The 21,519-nt window shown below is 32.7% G+C and overlaps 4 protein-coding genes across 8 annotated transcripts in view; all 4 read left to right on the top strand.

The window, feature by feature from the left end:
- The first annotated feature begins 119 nt into the window (after nucleotides 1-119).
- LOC140050440 (heat shock protein 75 kDa, mitochondrial-like) lies at nucleotides 120-9,992 on the top strand. Its single transcript, XM_072095623.1, has 17 exons — nucleotides 120-285; nucleotides 676-798; nucleotides 1,339-1,421; nucleotides 1,801-1,956; nucleotides 2,192-2,263; nucleotides 2,585-2,742; nucleotides 3,113-3,222; nucleotides 3,447-3,520; nucleotides 3,777-4,056; nucleotides 5,723-5,792; nucleotides 6,052-6,199; nucleotides 6,488-6,615; nucleotides 6,919-7,106; nucleotides 7,524-7,609; nucleotides 8,675-8,820; nucleotides 8,957-9,029; nucleotides 9,150-9,992. Exons 1-17 carry the CDS (start codon nucleotides 129-131, stop codon nucleotides 9,252-9,254), a joined length of 2,157 nt encoding a protein of 718 aa, XP_071951724.1. The 5' UTR covers nucleotides 120-128; the 3' UTR covers nucleotides 9,255-9,992.
- A 303-nt stretch (nucleotides 9,993-10,295) lies between these two features.
- On the top strand, nucleotides 10,296-14,594 carry LOC140050439 (V-type proton ATPase 16 kDa proteolipid subunit c). Its single transcript, XM_072095622.1, has 3 exons — nucleotides 10,296-10,491; nucleotides 12,455-12,644; nucleotides 13,322-14,594. Exons 1-3 carry the CDS (start codon nucleotides 10,416-10,418, stop codon nucleotides 13,524-13,526), a joined length of 471 nt encoding a protein of 156 aa, XP_071951723.1. The 5' UTR covers nucleotides 10,296-10,415; the 3' UTR covers nucleotides 13,527-14,594.
- A 336-nt stretch (nucleotides 14,595-14,930) lies between these two features.
- Nucleotides 14,931-18,787, top strand: LOC140050437 (exosome complex component RRP45-like). 2 transcript variants are annotated; one of them, XM_072095620.1, is made up of 10 exons: nucleotides 14,931-15,050; nucleotides 15,417-15,511; nucleotides 15,699-15,818; nucleotides 16,013-16,115; nucleotides 16,280-16,417; nucleotides 16,580-16,659; nucleotides 16,828-16,960; nucleotides 17,497-17,582; nucleotides 17,815-17,931; nucleotides 18,080-18,787. In XM_072095620.1, exons 1-10 carry the CDS (start codon nucleotides 14,985-14,987, stop codon nucleotides 18,147-18,149), a joined length of 1,008 nt encoding a protein of 335 aa, XP_071951721.1. In that variant the 5' UTR covers nucleotides 14,931-14,984; the 3' UTR covers nucleotides 18,150-18,787. The 2 variants fall into 2 exon arrangements, with proteins under 2 accessions (XP_071951721.1, XP_071951722.1); XM_072095621.1 differs by lacking the exon at nucleotides 14,931-15,050 and adding an exon at nucleotides 15,070-15,260.
- A 283-nt stretch (nucleotides 18,788-19,070) lies between these two features.
- Nucleotides 19,071-21,519, top strand: part of LOC140050435 (protein diaphanous homolog 2-like) — a 35,304-nt gene continuing 32,855 nt past the window's right edge. For all 4 annotated transcript variants that reach the window (XM_072095617.1, XM_072095616.1, XM_072095615.1 and 1 more), the window contains exon 1: nucleotides 19,071-19,263. In XM_072095617.1, coding sequence (XP_071951718.1) covers nucleotides 19,228-19,263 — 36 coding nt within the window. In that variant the 5' untranslated portion in view covers nucleotides 19,071-19,227. The remainder of the gene's footprint in view (nucleotides 19,264-21,519) is intronic.

Here is a 21,519-nt window from a genome sequence, read left to right as displayed (position 1 = left end):
GTTTAAATGAATTATTTTTGGTTCCGGTATATGCCTCATTAGAAACACGAACATATCCGAAGTCCAATTTGGTATGCTAAACTTACCTCTGAACGCATGCATTTTTCATAAAAGAATTAAAAAACAAAATGGCAGCGTTCAGTAACGTAAATGTGCTTCGAACACCGCTCAACTTTTTAAAACAATTACGTTGTTCAAATACTATATATACACGTGGAATATCAAAACATTGTCTTCAAAGTACTCATAATCTTAAGTATAGATCAAAACTAGTTTTTAGTCCGAGTAAGTATGAATAAAAACATTTTAGGTTAGTAGGCCCAGAGCCTAGATAGGCCGAAAGTGAAAGCACAAACATGGCGAGTGAGAGAAAACCATGCGGGCGTGTATGAAAGTTTTAACCTATTGTTAGAAAGAGAGTCGTTTCGACCTCATTTTTTGAATTTTTATTTTGATTTTTATTACACAGAAATGTTATCAACATTTATGGATTTAATTTTTGTGGTAAATTAAAGTTAATAAATTGTAATTTTTATATTTTAATAATATAATTTTATAATAAAAATGTTTATTAATATTAATTCATATTCATTACTAAAAATATAAATAGGCCTATACTAGGCCTAAATAATATTGAAAATGCTGAAAAAAATGTATTTATATTAAAATTTTTAGGTTCTGTTTCTGTCAGCAGTAGTCGTCAAACATTCACAAATAAATTTAATTTCTCCCGATGCTTATGTTCAAATGTTGCTACTGAAAGATCTCAAGTTATCACAGATACAGAAGAAGTTAAAGGTACATTGCATACATGTAATAAATACTAAAGTTAACATTGGCCTATATATATAGTATTTTAACACACACATATAATAAGGCCTTCACTTGCACTGATGAAGGGCTAGTGTTGCCCGAAAGCTCTGCTAACTTTTCTGGCTGTTTACTTTATCGTTTTGATTTAGCTTTTCGCTTTTTATTTTTGTATCTCCATTGAGATCCATCCACTGATACACACAGCGTTGTCATTTTTTTCAGTAATTTGCCTTTGGATTTATATAATAAGGCCTATATATATATATATATATATATAGAATTTTAACATAGGTCTATAGTATTTTAACATAGGCCTATAGTATTTTAACAATTTTGTTTTTTCAATTTGATGTATTTTTTGTTGTTGTTTTATTGTCTTAATTTATACTGTATATGCCAAGCAAAATAAATTTCGTTTTAAAAGTGTACCAATAAAATTGATTGAATCTTGAATATAAAACCGTCCAATGTGCAGGAGGATATTTGAATTTTTGTTTTCAATTATTGTTTGTTTTATGTTTGCAGGAGAACCAGAAAGTCATGAGTTTCAGTCAGAAACTAAGATGCTTTTGAAGATTGTAGCTCAGTCCCTTTATTCTGAGAAAGAGGTTAGATGGAGCTGTAGAGTAGAGGATAATATTCTCTCAAATAGAAGTTTAATAAATACAAATGTTGAATGTTCTAAAGCTCTGTACACTATCAATCTATTTGATAAGTGTGATGTGCTCAAATATGATAGTGATATACCCAAATATGGTAGTGATATACCCAATAGTAGTGATATGACATCATCATGTCCATATATAGGCATATAACATGACTTTAGTAGATAGAAGATTGAAATATTTTGTTAGACCCCATCCTAAAAATCTCTCTTTCTTTGTAGTGTTTAAATCCTTTGCACCCTACTTACTTACATTAAGCTCAGCACCTTTTTGAATGATTTTAAAACCCTTATTTCACAATCCAATTACTCTTTAATTCTAGGTTTTTATCAGAGAAATCATATCAAATGCCAGTGATGCATTACAAAAACGTAGATATTTACAATTGACCAATGAGGAACAAGCTGAAGGCGGTGAACAAACACTGCTTGAAATTCGTATAAAAACAGATTCTGACGCAGGAACATTCACAATACAAGTAAGTATTTTCATTTCATTATCCCTACTATATTATAATTTGTTGATCATACAGTATCACATGCTGTAACTGTATCATACCTGAATTCATTTGATTTAACACACATTCTCCCTGTATAATACTAACGTCAATATTATATACAGTAGCGCTTAATGCTCAAAGCTTCTAAGTGCACATGCGCATGTATTTAGGAAAAGTGTATAATTTATTGAATTTTTTAACTTATTTTTTTTAGGATACAGGAGTTGGAATGACAAAAGAGGACTTGATTAAGAATCTTGGAACCATCGCAATGTCAGGCTCTAAGGTAAATACAATTTACTTAAACAGAAATGGTTTGATTTGATCATTTTTTAATTATTTAAAATGCATTATGACATGTAAAGAAATCTGGAGCTTCCTATACCAGTCATCATAATGATTTAATGGATTGTCCAATGCCATTACATTTATTTATGTCAAGATCAATTCTTTCTTAAACTCTGTCTACACTATCAAACTTTATGTGACAAAACAAAATGTGTTGTGCCCATATATGGACATGATGTCGTATCACTACCATATTTGGGCATATCACACTTTTAACGCATAACAAACTAACCTTAGTGGTTTTCCACCTTTGCTTCAGTCATTTTTAGAAAAAGTTGAAGGCAAGTCATATGCTAGCGATATCATTGGTCAATTTGGTGTTGGGTTCTACTCTACATTCATGGTTGGTGATTCTATCGATGTATTTACAAGATCTCAGCAACATCCAGACCAAGCTTACAAGTGGTCATCAGATGGGTACATAAAATAGTTGTAATTTATCAAGCTTTTAACTACACTCACCCTGATTCTATTTCACAGGATGGAAGACTCTGCCATTTTTTCAAATAATAGAAAATTGTACATGTAAATTAAACGGTGCCGTCTTATGTTCTGTGTAAAGTGTTTCAGTTTTTGTCACAAAGTTTTTCAACCATTGTCTTTTACTTTGTTACTACTCTTTGTTAGGATGTGATTTTTTGTTTTATACAGAAAACTTGCCCAAAACCAGGGTGCCTTATAAAGCCAGAGTTTTCATGCATTTTCCAAAGATCACACAATTTTTCATACTGTATTCTGATAGTAGACATACTAACAAAAAACCATATTATTCTTGTATATGTTTTAGAAGTGGAAAGTACTCAATCACTGACGCAGAAGGAGTTCAGTTTGGAACTAAGATTGTCATCAAACTTAAGAGTGATTCCTGGAAATTCTCTGTAGAAAATGATGTCAAAGGTCAAACTTATTACTTTATGTTCTATTTTGAGTTTTTTTATTAAGTAATCAAGGTCAATTAAAATACTCTACATAAGAAAAAAAACGGAATATCATTACAAAATTTTTAAAAATTGCGCAATAGAACAGACCTTGATTTCCTTATTTCCACTTGGGAAGTCATATTACTTATCTTTCTTGATGACTTTCAATAAATAATTTGGTGTTTTTTCTTATATTATTAGATATCATTAGTAAACATAACAACTTTGTTGGCTTTCCAATCTACCTGAATGGTGAACAATTGAACACTCAAGAGGTGAGAATTAGATTGATAATATATCCCATCTATCTATCTTCTCCATATCATTCGTATCATTTAAAACATTACAATTCCAATAATTCCAATACTGCATGCATATGAGTACATGCAACCTATAAATTTGTATAAAAAATGCACTTCGTGAAAAAACAAAGAAATGTTAGTTGTCAGCAAATGCAATTAAAAGATACAAATATAAACGGACTAAAAAAGTAATATTAGAAATCTTTAAAAAGGTGAAATGTATTTGCAGGCTTTGTGGAGTAAAGATTCCAAGTCCATTACTGAAGAAGATCACAAACAATTCTACCAATTTATAAGTCGTAGTACTCACGACAAGCCAAGGTTCACGTTACATTACAAGACAGACGCACCAATCAACATCCAGAGTGTCTTCTACATTCCGGAACGACCACCGGCCATGTGGGAGTTTAGTCAAGAGTACAAAAGTGGAGTTGCACTCTACTGTAGAAAGGTTTTGATTCAATCAAAAGCGGACAAGATTCTACCAAAATGGTTGCGATTTATTGTAGGTAGGTATTGTTAATGAGAACTCTTCCAAAACCACCCATTTGCAGTCTCAAAAAATAACGGGATGTGTGAAAGATTTTCCTCTTTTTTTCAAAGTCCAATTTCTCAGTAGTTCACTGCATAATATTTTGGTTCATCACAAAGATTATAAACAATAAGAATAAACAGTTGTTAGGCCAAATAAAAAAAACATACTTGTTAAGCGTCACCGCCCGCTCCTGATTATCCAGCCGCCTCTCTTTTTATTTTTATTTTTTTTTTACCGATATACAACGGAAAGTTCAGCGGCCCGGCCCAGCTCCAGAGTAGGGCTCGAAATTCACGCTAGCAAACTAGCATTTTGCTAGTAGATTCTTCATAATTGCTATTTGAAAATTTCAAAACTAGCAAATGTTTGTTAGGCTAGTGTAATTTTTGAAAAATACGTACTTTTTAGCTTAGACAACGCTAGCCGCCGATCGCTCTATGTCGACAACGGCAATTTGGTGAAAACAATTGTTTCATTTACACGCCGCCGATTTACGTCAAGGAAACGCGAATAGCACCGTGAATCATGTAATGTGGTAAACAGCAAGCTTTTTCCCCAACACATTAAATCATGTGCATTTAGTACGTCGCTGAGAATTACATCATCAGTCACGTGATTACAGAATACGCGATTATCAATTTAGGGATTTAACGAAATAAATATTTTGCCTACACAGTGGTCGAAGCGCGTTTTTTTATAGGTTCGTAAATAGGAAACACCCCATACATAATGGACTCTACCAATTTTGTTTACGATGATCTCGCGCTCGAGATCGGCACACCACGAGGTCCTGTTGGGCGATGGGTTTCCTTATGCCTGGTTTACCTGTGGAATAATTGCATACACTTTTTGCATCACAACTTTAAATACTGATTTACACAGCAATTGGCAAAAGATTCATCAAAGAAGAATGAATACTTTGAACAAAAATTCACTTAAGAAATGCCGTAAGCTGTTTTCAAACTATAAATCAGCCCACTATTTAGTATTATTGAGACCAAATCATGCTTCTCGCGATATGGAATTTCCTGGATAGATGAGTCGAGCGAGAGACGGCGGATGGCCGATGAGTGAGGTGGGGGTAGCAGCTTGGACGGATTAGTTAGCCTAGGGCCTACAATTTCGCTTGGTGGCAATTAAATTTAATGTTTTAATTACGTCTGGATATAAACAATACAAAACTCAATTTTGTCATAAGCAATAATATTTCATACATAGTCAATTTTGTTCTGTTTCGCATTTTAAAAGTTTGACGTTTCGTCCTAAAAAAAGTGGGCCAAAACGTCCACCGCGCAAAAATATACCTCTATAAAAAGTAAAAAAAAAAAAAACCGTCCCCCCGCCCCTGAAAATTTATGAGGGTGTGACGCTTAACAAGTATATTTTTTTATTTGGCCTTATATTAAATTATTCTTCCTCTGTCTACATTATCAAACTAGTTTGACAAATATGGTAGTGATATGACCAAATATGGTAGTGATATGACCAAATATGGTAGTGATATGACATCATCATGTCCATATATGGGCATATCACATATTTTTGTCACATAAAGTTTGATAGTTGTGGATGGAGCTTAACACAAAGTCCTAGTGCTGTGTTGATATCTTGTGGTTATCTTTTCAATTTGTTGTTTTTAGGTGTGGTTGATAGTGAAGATATTCCTCTCAATTTAAGTCGTGAAATCTTACAAGATAGTACTCTCCTCAGGTTAGTTACATGTTCTTATTATGTTTCATTACATCTATAGACAAAGCGTACACTGTATTTGGCTTAAAGATCTGTCTACACTATCAAACTTTATGTGACAAAAAAATGTGGTGTGCCCATATATGGACAGGATGATGTCATATCACTACCATATTTGGGCATATCACTATCATATTTTAGCACATCACACTTTTTTGTCAAACTAGTTTGATAGTGTAGACAGAGCTTTAGATGTATGTACCTTACTTTTTGTTTCTAGGAAGCTGAGCATGGTACTGACATCCAAGATTGTTAAGTTCTTGGTTGACAACTCTGCAAAGGACCCGGCTGGTTATGACGCATTTTTTGATGATTATGGAACATTCCTACGGGAAGGAATTGTTTCATCTGGCGACCAAATTGAAAAGGTACAATTAATAAGGTTTTTGTTTTGTTGATTTAGAAAATGCTTTACATTATAGAGTTAGTTAGAACACTTGATTATCATACAAAAAGACTGATAAAAAAACAACTCCCAGTCCAATCAGCTGTAAATGGTATCTGGTTGAAAGTATGATAACAATTAGGATAAGGCGGCGTGAAAAGGAACTGGCCACCCGATCACAAAATGCGTTCTTAACTGTTCATTCCCCTACGTTCAGAATAATCACAAGATTCACCATCTTACATGGGTTGTCCTATTTTATTATTTTTAGGAAGAGATTGCAAAACTTCTTCGTTACGAGTCAAGTGCTCTAGAGGCTGGTGTAAGATGTAGCCTCCAAGACTACAGCAGTCGCATGAAAGCTGGCCAGAGAAGTATATTCTACATTGTCGCTCCAAAGTAATTTAATTCATTATTTATTTACTATTTTAGGGCCGTAGTCAGCATGAGGCAGACGAGGCGCTCGGCTCGTTTTAAATCTTCTATTTTTACTACCCAGCCCAGATCATCATAATATATATTAATAATTATATTTAAAGCATTTTGCTTCTTCTGTTTTAAACTTTTCGCTACGGTCTTGTATTTGATATACATTATGAATATGAGAAAAAAAAATTAAAATAAATTGACTTTCCTATTTTACAACCTGGATTAGATTCAAGTGTGTACTGAAAGCTAAAATGTAAGTTTGATTAATTTCAGCCGTGAGTTGGCAGAAACGTCTCCATACTACGAAGGGATGAAGAAGCTTGGAATGGAAGTCCTCTTCTGCTTCGATGATTATGATGAACTGGTGATGCTTCAGTTAAGAGAGTTTGACAAGAAGGTTTTGACATCAGCTGAAAATGAACTGCTTGCGAGGTCAAACACAGAAACAGATGAAAAGCAAGGTAAAGTATATTTTGTTTCTATATTGATTCATCTTGCATTTAATTTGAGAGAAATGCCTGCCTGATTTAGAAGGTAGGCCAATGCCTGCCTGATTTAGAAGGTAGGCCAATTTGAGAGAAATGCCTGCCTGATTTAGAAGGTAGGCCAATGCCTGCCTGATTTAGAAGGTAGGCCAATTTCAACCGACGAGCTGTAATGGTAAGCGGTAACGGTAAGCGGAAAACAAAAATATAGAATCTATGTTATTTTTTATGACCATTTACACAAATCCGCTCAGGATAGATACAGATTCTATGTGGGACAAGCTATTCGGTTTTCCGCTTACCGTTTAAGTCTCCTCAAATGCTGATGAGGTGTTCACCCTGTCATCTAAGTAGCATGTACTAGTATTTACTTGTAATATTCCTATTATTTAGTTGAAGGAAGCTTATCTGTAGAAGAAACTGATTCGTTGATAATGTACTTGAAAGATGTGTTAGGTGACAAGGTGTTGGAAGTAAAGGTAATCTATTTATAAAAGCTACCATTAAACATCATCATTGAACTGATTTAAGTCATTACTCAAACAATTACTTAACAATATTTGATTGTTGGAATGGCGCTATACAAAATGAACGATTGATTCAAAAAAATTATAAGTATTGTACACTGTGCTCTTAACTATTAATGAGTATTGTACACTGTGGTCTTAACTATTAATGAGTATTGTACACTGGGGTCTTAACTATTAATGAGTATTGTACACTGGGGTCTTAACTATTGAGTATTGTACACTGTGGTCTTAACTATTAATGAGTATTGTACACTGTGGTCTTAACTATTGAGTATTGTACACTGGGCTCTTAACTATTAATGAGTATTGTACACTGTGGTCTTAACTATTAATGAGTATTGTACACTGTGGTCTTAACTATTAATGAGTATTGTACACTGGGCTCTTAACTATTAATGAGTATTGTACACTGTGGTCTTAACTATTGAGTATTGTACACTGGGCTCTTAACTATTAATGAGTATTGTACACTGTGGTCTTAACTATTAATGAGTATTGTACACTGTGGTCTTAACTATTAATGAGTATTGTACACTGGGGTCTTAACTATTAATGAGTATTGTACACTGTGGTCTTAACTATTGAGTATTGTACACTGGGGTCTTAACTATTAATGAGTATTGTACACTGTGGTCTTAACTATTGAGTATTGTACACTGGGGTCTTAACTATTAATGAGTATTGTACACTGTGGTCTTAACTATTAATGAGTATTGTACACTGTGGTCTTAACTATTAATGAGTATTGTACACTGTGGTCTTAACTATTAATGAGTATTGTACACTGTGGTCTTAACTATTAATGAGTATTGTACACTGTGGTCTTAACTATTAATGAGTATTGTACACTGTGGTCTTAACTATTAATGAGTATTGTACACTGTGGTCTTAACTATTAATGAGTATTGTACACTGTTGTCTTAACTAAAATACAATTCATCATGATACATTGTATATTTTATATGACATATGTTTTTCTTTCTTTCATTACTTTGTTTTTTCTTCTTGATATAGGCAACTGGAGACTTGGGAGGCCATCCAGCCATGATTACAGTGCAGGAGATGGGAGCTGCTCGACACTTTCTAAAGACTGCGCTTAAGTCACGTTCTGAGGAGGAACAGTTGCAGATTCTTAGACCAACACTTCAACTAAATACAAAGTAAGTGATTTTAACCTAGAATTAGTATTAGGACAGATTCCAGGATTATTTTTCAAGTAAAAAAAATCCCACTCTGAAAGGGATTTTGTTTATGTTGTCACCTGGATTTCATGTGAATAAAATCATTGTTTTACAGACACAACTTGCTCCATCTACTATCAGAACTTAAGTCAAACAATCCAGCACTAGCCAGGATGCTTACAGACCAGGTAGGTGCTTAAATATTAATGCTTAGCTTTAACCAAGTGAATTATTCCCATGCCCCTTGATATGGTCCTGACTGACATAAGCAGAGGAAGCCACTTTGATTTCTTTTCTTTTGATCATAGATCTTTGACAATGCCATGATAGCTGCAGGATTGGTGACGGACCCAAGGACAATGCTAGGACGGTTAAACACATTATTAGAACGAATTCTAACTCAAGAGAAATAACAGGAAAACATCACATGTTTTGGAAAGAATTGATACAGTCAGAGCAAATGTTAAGAACAGAAGCAAAATACATGTTGAGAACAGTTGTATGACAGATTGTATGAAAAAGTATGTTTTTAAAAAGTTGCTACTAGTAGAATACATTGCTAAAACTTGCTTCAACTCAAGAAAGAGCACAAAGAGATTGCTATCATATGGTAAATAAATGCATAAGGAGAAAACCTCAGACATGCAAGGGGGCATATTGTTGAGGAACAACCCCGTCCCGGTTTTTATAATTTGTTTGACACGTCCAGCCTCTGATTCTAAAGAGACTGCCCTTGATGTCACATAACTTGAAATTAATTGCAGAATCATGTAGTTATACTAAAAAAAACAAACAAAATTAAATACCACCCTGCACAGGATATATTAAATATTGCATAGGATAGTTGGTATGAAATGCCAGAGGTGATAATTATCATTATAAAACAATTTACTTTATAAAATAAAAAAATATTTAACTTAGACAATGGCTATTGATAACAGACAGGCCTAGAACAACATTTTACAAATTCAGGTTTAGGCCTATATAAGAAATATAGTGATATACTTTATAAATCATATATTGAAATTATTATTGTGTTTTAGCAGCTAAACAACTTGTTTACACGACAAACTCTGATTGGTAAAATAAAAGAATTATAACATATTATTGATAATTGATATAGTGTTGCATAAATTAAACAGAATAAAAGTTAAAAGCAATTAAATAAAAGTGAGTTGTGTTTGTTTGTCTTCATAACTTTTTTTGTTGGCCCATCAACTACTGTAGGGTTTATTCAATTAAATAGTACAGCAGGCCATGAATTATGTTTTTAACTGTTTAATTTTGGTTCTAAATGGCAAAAAAATGACGACCACTTGTTTTATATTTGATATTTCTGTCTAAAACCACCTAATACAAAAGTCCTTAATCAACAAGATAGAGGGCGCTAGAGACGTTTTGCATAATGAATCTAAAATCACATGACCTAATCATATGATCGTCATTTTTCTGTGACCGACCTTCCTCCTTTTTATCTTCCACACGTCTTTTCGGTAGTCAGTCGCCATTTTCTGAAATTCAGATTTTAACAAGTTTGTTATTTGTGTAGTTATAAACAGACTATTATTTTTAAAATGACAGATGAAGCCCCACCATCATACACTCCATTCTTCGGAATCATGGGAGCCACAGCAGCGATGGTATTTAGTGGTAAAGTATACTGTTTTTTACGTTCTCAAAACAAGCCTTTTTTTCATTCGTCGTTACCCCCGGCGCCCTGGCTGGAATTTGATTTGGCCTGCCTGGAATAAACTCCATTGTTTGGCCAAGCCTTTTTTCTCATATAGGCCTAGCTTATCCTTGGTATTTACGTAATTATATATGTATTTGATATTAAAGTATATTTTTATTAGATAGGCTTATTTATATTTGGAATTATGTAATTTTTAAAGTTGATAACTCACCTGATTTTGAGGAATTGGTGAGATACAATTTATGATTTTAAATTTTGTAGTTGATTCTGTTTTTGGAGACAATGTTCAGTCTTGTTTTATATGTAAACGGCTACTATCAAATTACATACAGATTAATAAATAAAGATATCTTGACATAAAGAAATGAAAATAAAAGGATTGGTTGCCGAACCTGACAGTAAAAGTACATTATTATTAGCGTATTATTTAACTTGAATCTACAAAATTCATAATTATTAATACTACAGTATATATAATATAATTTATTTATTTATAACGTTTATTTAACATTCTAATACTAGTTGCAACAAAAGAATATAATTTTCGTTTTTTGTCCTACAATCAGTTAATTTAGACCATTTGAAAAAAATTAGTGCATCTTAAAATGGACCTGAAATGGAATTTCGATTTTCAAGAAATTCACACATGTTATTTAAATGTATCGAATTAACACAAACCCATACAAATAAAAACAAAATGTATAGTATTTTGAGTAAAAACGAAATTTTAAGATACCATGGTAAATTAGCGAAAATTACTCACGCCATTGCTATATTCTATTTCAACGGCCGTCGGAAGCCTCTATATTCACGACGTCACATATACACACGATGATATCGAGAGCGTGTATGCCGCCCGATAGTCAGTGAATGATCGACGGCCTGGAAAGATACGCGAAGCGTTGACACTAATACTAATTTATTCAATATCTAATGTTGTTGAAATATAGGTCCCTAAAATGTACTTCGTTTGTTCTAAAACCCGAATTTAGAAGGCCTACCTCCCAAACCTTTACTAGGCCTAGGCCCCCAATCCAGCGCGCGGAGTCGATCCACCACCACCCACATCATGCGGCGAAGCTCCGTTTCATGTGCATCCAAGGACCAAAGCGATATCAACAACTTGCTGCGCTCATTGTCAAGCCAAAGTAAAATATGAATAAAATTCATTTTTGAACTGCCTGATTCGTGACAAATAAATTATCATCTCATATTACTAATTTAATTCTGCTAAACTAAAATAAAAACTAAAGAAACTAACACATTTTAGCAGTATAAATTACGAACGATATACAAAATACACGAACGGAAAATATGGATACGCATCATTGCGCACGGAGCTGTATCCCGGACAACGTTGCCAGGCCAACTTCGGTATTGCCAGAAAAAAACCGTTGATTTTAAGATTTTAAATCGTCATTTACTCGATGAATAACCGTTTATACGGTAATAATTTTATCTAAAAAAAATCTAAATACGTTTCTGCAAATTCACAAGCATTTTTTAGAAAATACTCCATAGATTTCAAGAGTTATAGCCAAAAAACTGCAAATTGTCCATTGGAGGGATAGGAATATATTCGCAAAGTGACGTCACCCGCGAATTTTTTTGATTTTCAAATGGGGCTTTCCCCAAAAAGGCCAATTTATATTTTGTAACAATATACATTCTAGCAACACCTAATAGCCCCCAAAACATCATTCTAAAATGAAAAAAATCGAAAATCCATTTACACAGGTCCATTTTAAGTTTAATTACAGTACCATTTTCTCCTACTGTACTTCTGCACGAAAATTGAAATTTCTGGGCACAAAACTTAAGTCACAAACAAAAAAGTTGCAAATAAATTAGTAAAGCAGTCACAGTGGATCAGTTAACTGAATTTGCGAACCCTGTATTAATGATTGGTTTTTTTTACAGCACTTGGAGCAGCATATGGAACTGCCAAGAGTGGTACTGGAATCGCTGCCATGAGTGTGATGAGGCCTGAACTTATCATGAAATCTGTAATCCCTGTTATTATGGCTGGTATTATTGCTATATATGGAGTAGTTGTTGCGGTCGTAGTGGCTAACTCAATTACTGATGATAGTAGCTATACTCTTTATAAGTAAGTAGTCGTGCTCAGTATTCCGTAACACTTTATTGATCTCTAAAAGAGATATCCATTTCCATGAACAAATATACAAAAATTAAAATCATTAGTTTGTTATAAACAACCGAATTGTAAAAATTAAAATATACACACATAAAACACATTTGAAGAATACATATGAACAATTTGTCATAAAAAAATAGTATAAAACTTATTGATATTAAAAGTTAACATTTTATGTCTATTGACAAAAAAGTGTGTGTGTGAAACTGACATACAGTTGTACTTGACATGAATAATTTGATAGATTTCGCAAATATCCTGGCAATTATACAGCCATTGGATAGCATGTGTTGACACTATACCAGCACAATTACCTACCCATTCATATTTTTTGAATAGATACACTTATTCTAGCATATATTTTTGCCGGTGCTGGTGTCATTTAAATCAGTTTCATTAATTCAATTTCACTATCTGTGTAAAAGGCCTTTAGTCAAATTTATACAGTTTAACAAAACAATTTAATTAAACTACCTTTGTTGTAAGTCATTGATTTTTTTTTACATTTTCAAAATAACCTGAAAAGGTATTTTTCCATAAGCCTCAATTAAGCACTTATCCTATCTTGACTTTTAAGCAAAAAGATAGCTACCACTCAATTTTAATTACCTTTTTGTTTTGCCTAACAGGAGTTTCTTGCATCTTGGTGCTGGACTAAGTGTTGGTCTAAGTGGCTTAGCTGCTGGTTTTGCTATAGGTATAGTAGGTGATGCTGGTGTTAGAGGAACTGCTCAACAACCCAGACTTTATGTTGGAATGATTCTTGTTCTTATTTTTGCTGAAGTTCTCGGGTTATATGGATTAATTGTTGCCCTTATTCTCTCAACAAAATAATTTTTCCCTAGTAATTATTCATATCCTTATTTGCTCTGTTACCACATCTTGAACATCTGAAATTGTATACAATCAGACACTAGAAATGCAACTGTCATTGTCAGTAGCAAAGAAGTAATGATAACTTGATGTTCACAATACACATGTTGTTGTGAGCATTTATATTATTATTGTCAACATTAATTACATTAATAATTACCCACAATCCATAGCAATAAAGAGCATCCAATCAGAATGAGTGGTTATACCACACAGTGAGATTATGTAAATTTGATTTACATTTTTCTTGTTTTAACTTTGCAATGAATAGAATGTTGTGCTTTCCTTTCATGACAGCAATTTAATCTTATTAGTATTGGTTGTTATATCGAAAGTTACGGAAAAACTATTATTTAAAACATTTAAAAATGGCTGTAAAATAGCTTAATTAAAATCGGATTGCTAAAAAAAACTTAGAAAACTGTAGAGTTAACATTCCAATGTTGCAACTGATAAAAGTTGCAAATGTGAGAGATGTTGCATGTTACCAGTAGTAATGTATCGTATGTTCTACTCCATTATAAACATTGGTTTATGAACCCCGTAGATAATTGTATTATAGGATGTACTATTGTGAGTTAATAATAGGTATCGCCCTGTGTGACACTGGGTGTGAATAGGTGAAATTGTACTACTAATCGGAATAAATGTATAAAGAGATGATACTGTATATTGTTGCATGTCCTATAATGTTTATTTATTTGTTTATTAACATAAACAAATGTAGAGATATGCGTGAATGTTATACAGATAGAATTAAACCATAAGAAGGAAAATTCTCAATGGTCAAATATTAAGACTCTGTTGACTACATCAGGTTTTTTTTTACAGTTTTATTGAGAATTTGGTTTATATGTTATACATTATTATACAGTCTTTTAAAATATTACTGATCATAGATTTCATTTCAACAGGTTTGTTTTGCATTATAAAGGTTTTAATTTCATTTGTAAAATTGGTTTCCCAACTTCGTGAAAAGTATATATATATAGGTGAATTATGTAAGAATTAATAAATGTGATCACAGAAGTTATGAAGTCTATTTTTATTTTGGTGTGGTTGAAACATGCATTATTTGTGCAATAAGTTTTTATCAAAAATATAATGCGTTTTCCAAGCAGTGACATAAAAATGATGCAGATCTGTATGATACATCGAAATAAATTCGAAATTAATTATGTCATCGTCATTCAAGAATGGAGTCCGATTCGTTATCGACTACAATCTATTACGAACCCCCTAAGTTAACAAAGAATATGCGTGCCTGTGTAGACTTTCCCACCAGACGTCGTACTGTTGTACCATACTTAACCTACCAATATGGTATAATGATTTCAAGTTACTGTATATATAAGTAACACACATGTGTGTGTATATGTAGGCCTATTTTACAAGTATAAAATAAATAAAGGCAAGAAAATGAAAGAAGTACCCATACCTAAGATCTCTTGTGATTTTGTATTACATGGCCTGAAGAATGGAAAAGTGAGTGTTTTATCAGGCAATCAATAAGGCCTATTCGCTAGTGGTTTTTATTAGTCGCTAGCTAGGCCAGGTAGCTAGGCTCTCGGACAGATCAGGATTACAAATTGATACCAACGAACGTGGTTGCGATACATTACGATTCATTTGTTGGATGATTCGCCCAAAATATTTGATTATCACAAAATTAAATTTATTTTGTCATTATCGGGAGTAAGTTTTATATTATTTATCTTATTAAAATGCTAGACTATTAACACAAAAATATTGTTATATATGAGCATGTTTTATTGACAATATAATATATTATTTAAAAATGAAAATTAAAATAATGACTTTTTTTTACCTTTTTGTCTTTTTTTATTACAGCGTCTAGATGGAAGAAAATCATTTGATTACAGAGACGTCAACGTGATGTTTGTTGGCGATAGTGGTGGGTGTGTTGCATCTATTGGAGATACAAGGTTTAAACAGCTTTTAGTATTACATTTTAAAAATCTTAAAATGATTGAAACAGCATAAAAGTAATTTAATGACATTCAGCAATAAATTAAGACAAGAGACAAGATTAATTAAAGCTTTTTATCACTTTCAATTTCAGATTCTTCTTATTGAATGCTGATTTTAAATCCTATTTTCTTCTTTAAATAGAGTACTTGCACAGGTATCTGCAGAATTGGGAGAGCCAAGACCTGGTAGACCAACAGAAGGGGTGCTCTATGTCAACTTAGAATTATCACCAATGGCATCGCAAGGCTATCAAATATATGGGTACAGTTACTATTAAAAACATTTGTTATGCTGCCTCAGTTTATGCACAAAGTTACCTTGATATCTTTAGGACTTTTAAAGCTGCGCATGTGTGTCCCTACGTCCTCCATGGATATAAACATTTCATAATGTAATTATAAGGTGAAAACTTCATATTGCATAGGAAGACCAACAATTGTTTTCACTTTATTCAGGATGTCGGAACAGGCTGTTGAGTTAGGCAGACTGCTAGAACATTGTATTAAAGATTGTAGATGTTTAGATATGGAATCACTGTGTGTTATATCCGGACAAAAGGTAACATGTCTGTTGGTGTTTAGTTTAAGTGCTTGAATTACAAAATGAATGTACAGTCTTTGAAATTGGAGGTTATTTTGCTTTGAAAACGATGTGGTTATTTCCACTTTTGCTGAATTCAACTATTGGTTAATATATCATATCATGTATTGCTTCTATTGTAGGTTTGGCAAATTCGATTGGATGTTAATGTTTTGAACTATGAAGGCGCAATAATGGATTGCGTAAGCGTTGCTGCCATGACCGCATTATCTCACTTTAAAAGACCAGATATAACAGTTACGGGAGAAGACGTTAAAATTGTAAGTTAATTATCAAAATATTGATAAAAGTTGTGGGTTTATTTTTGATCGATTGAGAATATGTTCTTGGTGGGATTCGAACCCCACTTTACAAACCCATCTTCTTATTTGATATTTTAACTTATTTATAATTATTTAATTATTGCTTGTTTTTTTTTCCAGCACTATGATGACAAAGACCCAGTTGCATTAAGTGTTCACCATATGCCCCTTTGTGTCACCTTTGCTATTTTTGATCATGGGTGAGTATTTCTTTCAATATATCGTTTTTTTTAACAGACGTACAATGAATTCTAAAACTAGAATAGAATTTTGCAGTAGTTACACCAATTCTTTACACAGATTCCTTACTGTAATTAATTAAATATCAAGTCTATAATCATGTAAATATTAATTTATTTTAATTAAAGAAATTTCATAGTCGTTGACCCGAGCGCTGAGGAGGAGAATATAATGGAAGGATTAATGGTGGTGGCAATGAATTGTAATAATGAAATATGTACTATACATATGAGTGGTAGTATGATGCTAACTAAAGATCAGGTAAGTACAAGAAGCTAATCCACTGGTGTAATGGAATATATACTATACATATGAGTGGTAGTATGATGCTAACTAAAGATTAGGTAAGTACAAGAAGCTAATCCACTGGTGTAATGGAATATATACTATACATATGAGTGGTAGTATGATGCTAACTAAAGATCAGGTAAGTACAAGAAGCTACTCCACTGGTGTAATGGAATATATACTATACATATGAGTGGTAGTATGATGCTAACTAAAGATTAGGTAAGTACAAGAAGCTAATCCACTGGTGTAATGGAATATATACTATACATATGAGTGGTAGTATGATGCTAACTAAAGATCAGGTAAGTACAAGAAGCTAATCCACTGGTGTAATGGAATATATACTATACATATGAGTGGTAGTATGATGCTAACTAAAGATCAGGTAAGTACAAGAAGCTACTCCACTGGTGTAACTGGACTGGTGGGTGTGGTCCTTCTATATTCTTCTTCACTGCAAAATTATTATTTTAAGATTATAACTATGACTTGTTGATTTTACTTAGCTTTTATATTGTACCAAGATTGCAGCTGTCAAAGTAGATGAACTTACAAATGTAATCAAGAAATTTATGCAGACAAGCAAATTAAGGTAAGTTCATGCTTAGATTGGTGTCAGTGTTTAGATTGGTATCAGTGTTTAGTTTGGTGTCAGTTTTTAGGTTGGTGTCAGTGTGTAGGTTGGTGTTACTAATTAGGTGTCTGTACACAGATAAGTTGGTGTTTAGATGAATATTAGTATTAGTGTTAGATGTTAGCCCATGTTGAGGTTGGTGTTGTTGATTGATTGTTGTTGATGCTTAATCATATTTATTATAATTTAGGTCAGAATCAAAAGAAATGAAGAAATTAATAACCAAGCAAGAAGCACCACAACAATTTATTAACATTAAAGGAGTAAAAGTGGATTTGAACCAAGAAATTCATGGTCAAATGGATGTGTATCCTTTCATGCATTTTAAATACGCATTTGCTTTATGCTTTAAGAAACTGAATACTAGCATACAAATACTATCGATAATAATAAATAAATCAACTTAAGTTATATAAAATGATTTTGAGTTGTTGTTTACTTAACTTATTTTAAAGATCACATGTTCAACTGGAGGAGTCAGGACTTGGCGTAATTGAAAACGATTCTACATGGAAGAAAGTTTGAACTTGAACAAGTTTAGTGAGTGTCACACTTGACTGCACACAGAATGTCTTCCTTGATATGAAAAAAACAAAGAATCTTGAAATTGGTCATTTGAAAAAAATGTATTACCGTATTACAAATCATATCACAAAAATGACAAAAATCAAAATTGGTAAATCTCAAAGATTTTTAAAAATCATTCATTACCCTAGTGGAAATTCTTTTATTATATATTAAAAAAATGGAAGTCGAAGAAGAAGAAAACAAAAAAGCCTTTTTGTTTTGTTTAGAAAAATTTGTTGAAGATTTTTTTTAATGATATAACAATTAGCTGGAACAAGAAGGCTATCAGACCTGATGAATTGTTTGTTCAAGTGTCTTCATTGGAAGCACATCGCAGTGATAAATATCTCTCTAGTTTTTGCTACAATGTATGTTTCTTTCTGTAAATATTTAAATTGTTGATGATAATAAAAGTGATAGGATGAAAGTGACATTTTCTGCTGCCAAAATTTAAATACCATTTGTCAAGACTGACGTGCCTCATCCATCAATAGAAAAAACTTTGGCTTCAGTTGATGAAGAAGTTAAATTTAGTATATTATTGAATGTTTTTTGTTTGTTTTTATATCAAAATACCAAATAAAAACTGAAATTGACAATAGTTTTTCAGAGTATTTTTAACATTGAGTTTACAATTTAGCATGTGGAGTAAAATAAAAAACTACAAGTCATCCAATCAGAATGAAGTAATCATATAGAATCCCCTAAGTTACCAAGAATTTGTACATTCAGGTAGACTTTCATCCAGCAGACTGCTGCTGCTGTATTTGAAAGTCGACCATGCTCGATCTACCAATATGGTACGATCGACGTTGATTGGGCCGGGCGGCGGCAGCAGCCCACATTTCGTCGTGTGTGTATATACGTAACAGTGGTATTTTGATCTCTGATGAGTTTTTTTGCGGTGAAGAGCCATTTTTCTCCCGCTGAGTAGTTTTCTCGACCATCTAAAAATGGAATTGATGAGTAATACTGGAATATAAATTGGAATACCTTATGTTGGATTTAGACAATTGCAAGTTTGATAAGAAACAAGATGGACAAAAAGGATCCTACAAAAAGACATAGTTTCGTAAGTAACACTTGTAAATTTATAGGCCCAGGCCGCTACTCGTACCTCAACTCTAGCCAAAGAAGAGCATAGACCGTAGCTCTAGTGTTTAGGTAGGTGGTAAGGCTAGACCTCGCTAGACCTGGCGGGATGAACTTACTTGGGAAGGCCATGTCTGTCTGATAAGCCGAGTGATTGACATGCCTAGGGCTAGGCCAGTCCATCACTTTCAGTTTATTGTTATATTTTCAATTTTGTGAGTGTTATAATTATTTATTATCAGTACGTACAATTTACAATTAAATAAATTAACAATATCGTGCTTTGATTAAGTGATGAGTTTCTACAACCCCACATCATCATGTCCAGCAGCAGGAACAGGATATCATGTATGAACCAGCAGTAAGTATGGTAAGAAGAGGATGGATGCAACATGCAATTTCTATTTAGTATTAAATAATCAATTATAATATTTCATAAACCATGATTTTAATTTTAACACAAGGCCTAGTTTTAATATTGTTTGTAAAATGTCTTTTATACCAGGGTCTCAATAATCATATTAAGGTACCTATACCTGTGTTTGTTTATTTATACTGTATGCCCTGCCCAAATTAAACAAGTTAATTACTTGTTGTAAATAAAGATAAACTTTGTACTCCCAATTCCTATTTATTATTACTCTACAGTAAACAAGGATACTGTAGTATAATAATGTTAGGATTTTATATCCAATGTAAATATGTTGACCATCTAATTTAAGGTATAAATAAACACTCACTCTTCCAAAGAATGTGGATTGTAATTCTGCTTTATATAATAATGGGGTTGGGTAAAAAACAGGTAAATATTTTTATAATAAAGACTTCATTGTATTAATTAATCAAACGGAAACAAGAAATGGAATAAATTATATGTAGGTGCTACTGAACTAGCATGCCATTGTATACATGCAATGGACAATACATTGGTGTTGTGTTCCTTAAACTTATTTTAAAGTTTTGGTTTTTAAATTAAAGATTTTTTTAGATTATGAGGAAGTGTATGTACAGTAGTAAAGGAAGTGTGATTTAATATGTTGTCTTGGTGACCAAGATCCTTAACAACATTACTGGTTACCAAGAAATGAGCATCTAATAGGCCTATATGCATGATTAGTCATCAATTACAGTATAAAAAAACTTCCTAATTTTAATGAATACCATAATCAGGAAGAAATAATGCGACTCCAAATAAAGAAACACATTTTGAGACTGAAATTATTTAGTGGATCTTCTTATTAAATCAGGGAAGTCTGTAGAGCACTGTCATAAACGATACTTAGTAATTGTTTGTTTGTTATCACTTCCAGGTCAAAAACAATTACCATGTAGTTATGGTACATTATCCATGATTACTGTAAAACAGTAGTAATGGCAGAGTTGTGTAATGTCCATCAAGGTGAATTTGTTGATGGAGTAGTAGTTGATGATGCATGGTTTAGTAATTAGATAATATTCTTTATCTTATGCTCTGAACCTTTGTAAATAACATGTGAAATAGATCCAGGCTATTAAGGCTGTTTGCCATAAAGAATGTGGTTTGAAATTATCTTATAACTACAGTATCATACAATATTTAAATTATAATTTATCAACAAAACTATTACTCTCTAAGGCCCTGTTTCTGCTGCCAACTAAATACCGTATATTATACGGTATTTTTTGAATACCGTATATATACGGTATATTTTTGGCAGCAGAAACTGCGCTCATAAAAAATATACCGTATTTTGTATACCGTATTTTCCCCACAAAATTTGTGGATAAAATACGGTATTTACAAATTTATACCGTATTTTTTGTACCCGTTTCTGCTGCCAATAAAAAATACCGTATTTTTTTTTACATGACAAAAGGTCACCATTCGTGTTTTTATTTTCTGTCGCTGTTAGCTGCTTTACACACATGTATAGATATATTCGGCGAAAATGTGGAGCGAATACGTCACAGTTTTACTAAATAAATGTGTGTGGGGAAGCTAAAATGTCTGACCAACTAAAAGGTAATAAAAGGGACAACCACATTTATAAAGACATTTATAAAAAAATAAAGCAGGAGTATGGAATAAACTTGTCTCCAAAGCAAGTAAACTCAAAGCTGAAGAGCCTGCGAAAGCAGTACAACATTGCAAAATACAATAACTCGGGGAGGGAACGAATTAATTGTCCCCATTACGATGTTTTCTGTGCTCTCAACATCTCTATCACTAGGGCTAGGCTGTTGAAAGTGAGACGTA

The sequence above is a fragment of the Antedon mediterranea genome, chromosome 5, assembly GCF_964355755.1.
Source record: "Antedon mediterranea chromosome 5, ecAntMedi1.1, whole genome shotgun sequence".
In the NCBI taxonomy this organism is placed as follows: domain Eukaryota; kingdom Metazoa; phylum Echinodermata; class Crinoidea; order Comatulida; family Antedonidae; genus Antedon; species Antedon mediterranea.
The sequence above is the reverse complement of the archived record's forward strand: the minus strand, read 5'-3'. Positions and strand labels throughout refer to the sequence as shown.

Bases quoted from the DNA above. Each gene is read 5' to 3' on its own strand.
- LOC140050439 (XM_072095622.1), top strand. From the start codon at position 10,416: ATGACAGATGAAGCCCCACCATCATACACTCCATTCTTCGGAATCATG. The intron at 10,492-12,454 runs GTAAAGTATACT...TTTTTTTTACAG, and splicing joins AGCAGCGATGGTATTTAGTG to CACTTGGAGCAGCATATGGA. The intron at 12,645-13,321 runs GTAAGTAGTCGT...TTTGCCTAACAG, and splicing joins AGTAGCTATACTCTTTATAA to GAGTTTCTTGCATCTTGGTG.
- LOC140050437 (XM_072095620.1), top strand. From the start codon at position 14,985: ATGAAAGAAGTACCCATACCTAAGATCTCTTGTGATTTTGTATTACAT. The intron at 15,051-15,416 runs GTGAGTGTTTTA...TTTTTATTACAG, and splicing joins ATGGCCTGAAGAATGGAAAA to CGTCTAGATGGAAGAAAATC. The intron at 17,583-17,814 runs GTAAGTTCATGC...ATTATAATTTAG, and splicing joins ATGCAGACAAGCAAATTAAG to GTCAGAATCAAAAGAAATGA.
- LOC140050440 (XM_072095623.1), top strand. From the start codon at position 129: ATGGCAGCGTTCAGTAACGTAAATGTGCTTCGAACACCGCTCAACTTT. The intron at 1,957-2,191 runs GTAAGTATTTTC...TATTTTTTTTAG, and splicing joins CAGGAACATTCACAATACAA to GATACAGGAGTTGGAATGAC. The intron at 3,521-3,776 runs GTGAGAATTAGA...ATGTATTTGCAG, and splicing joins AACAATTGAACACTCAAGAG to GCTTTGTGGAGTAAAGATTC.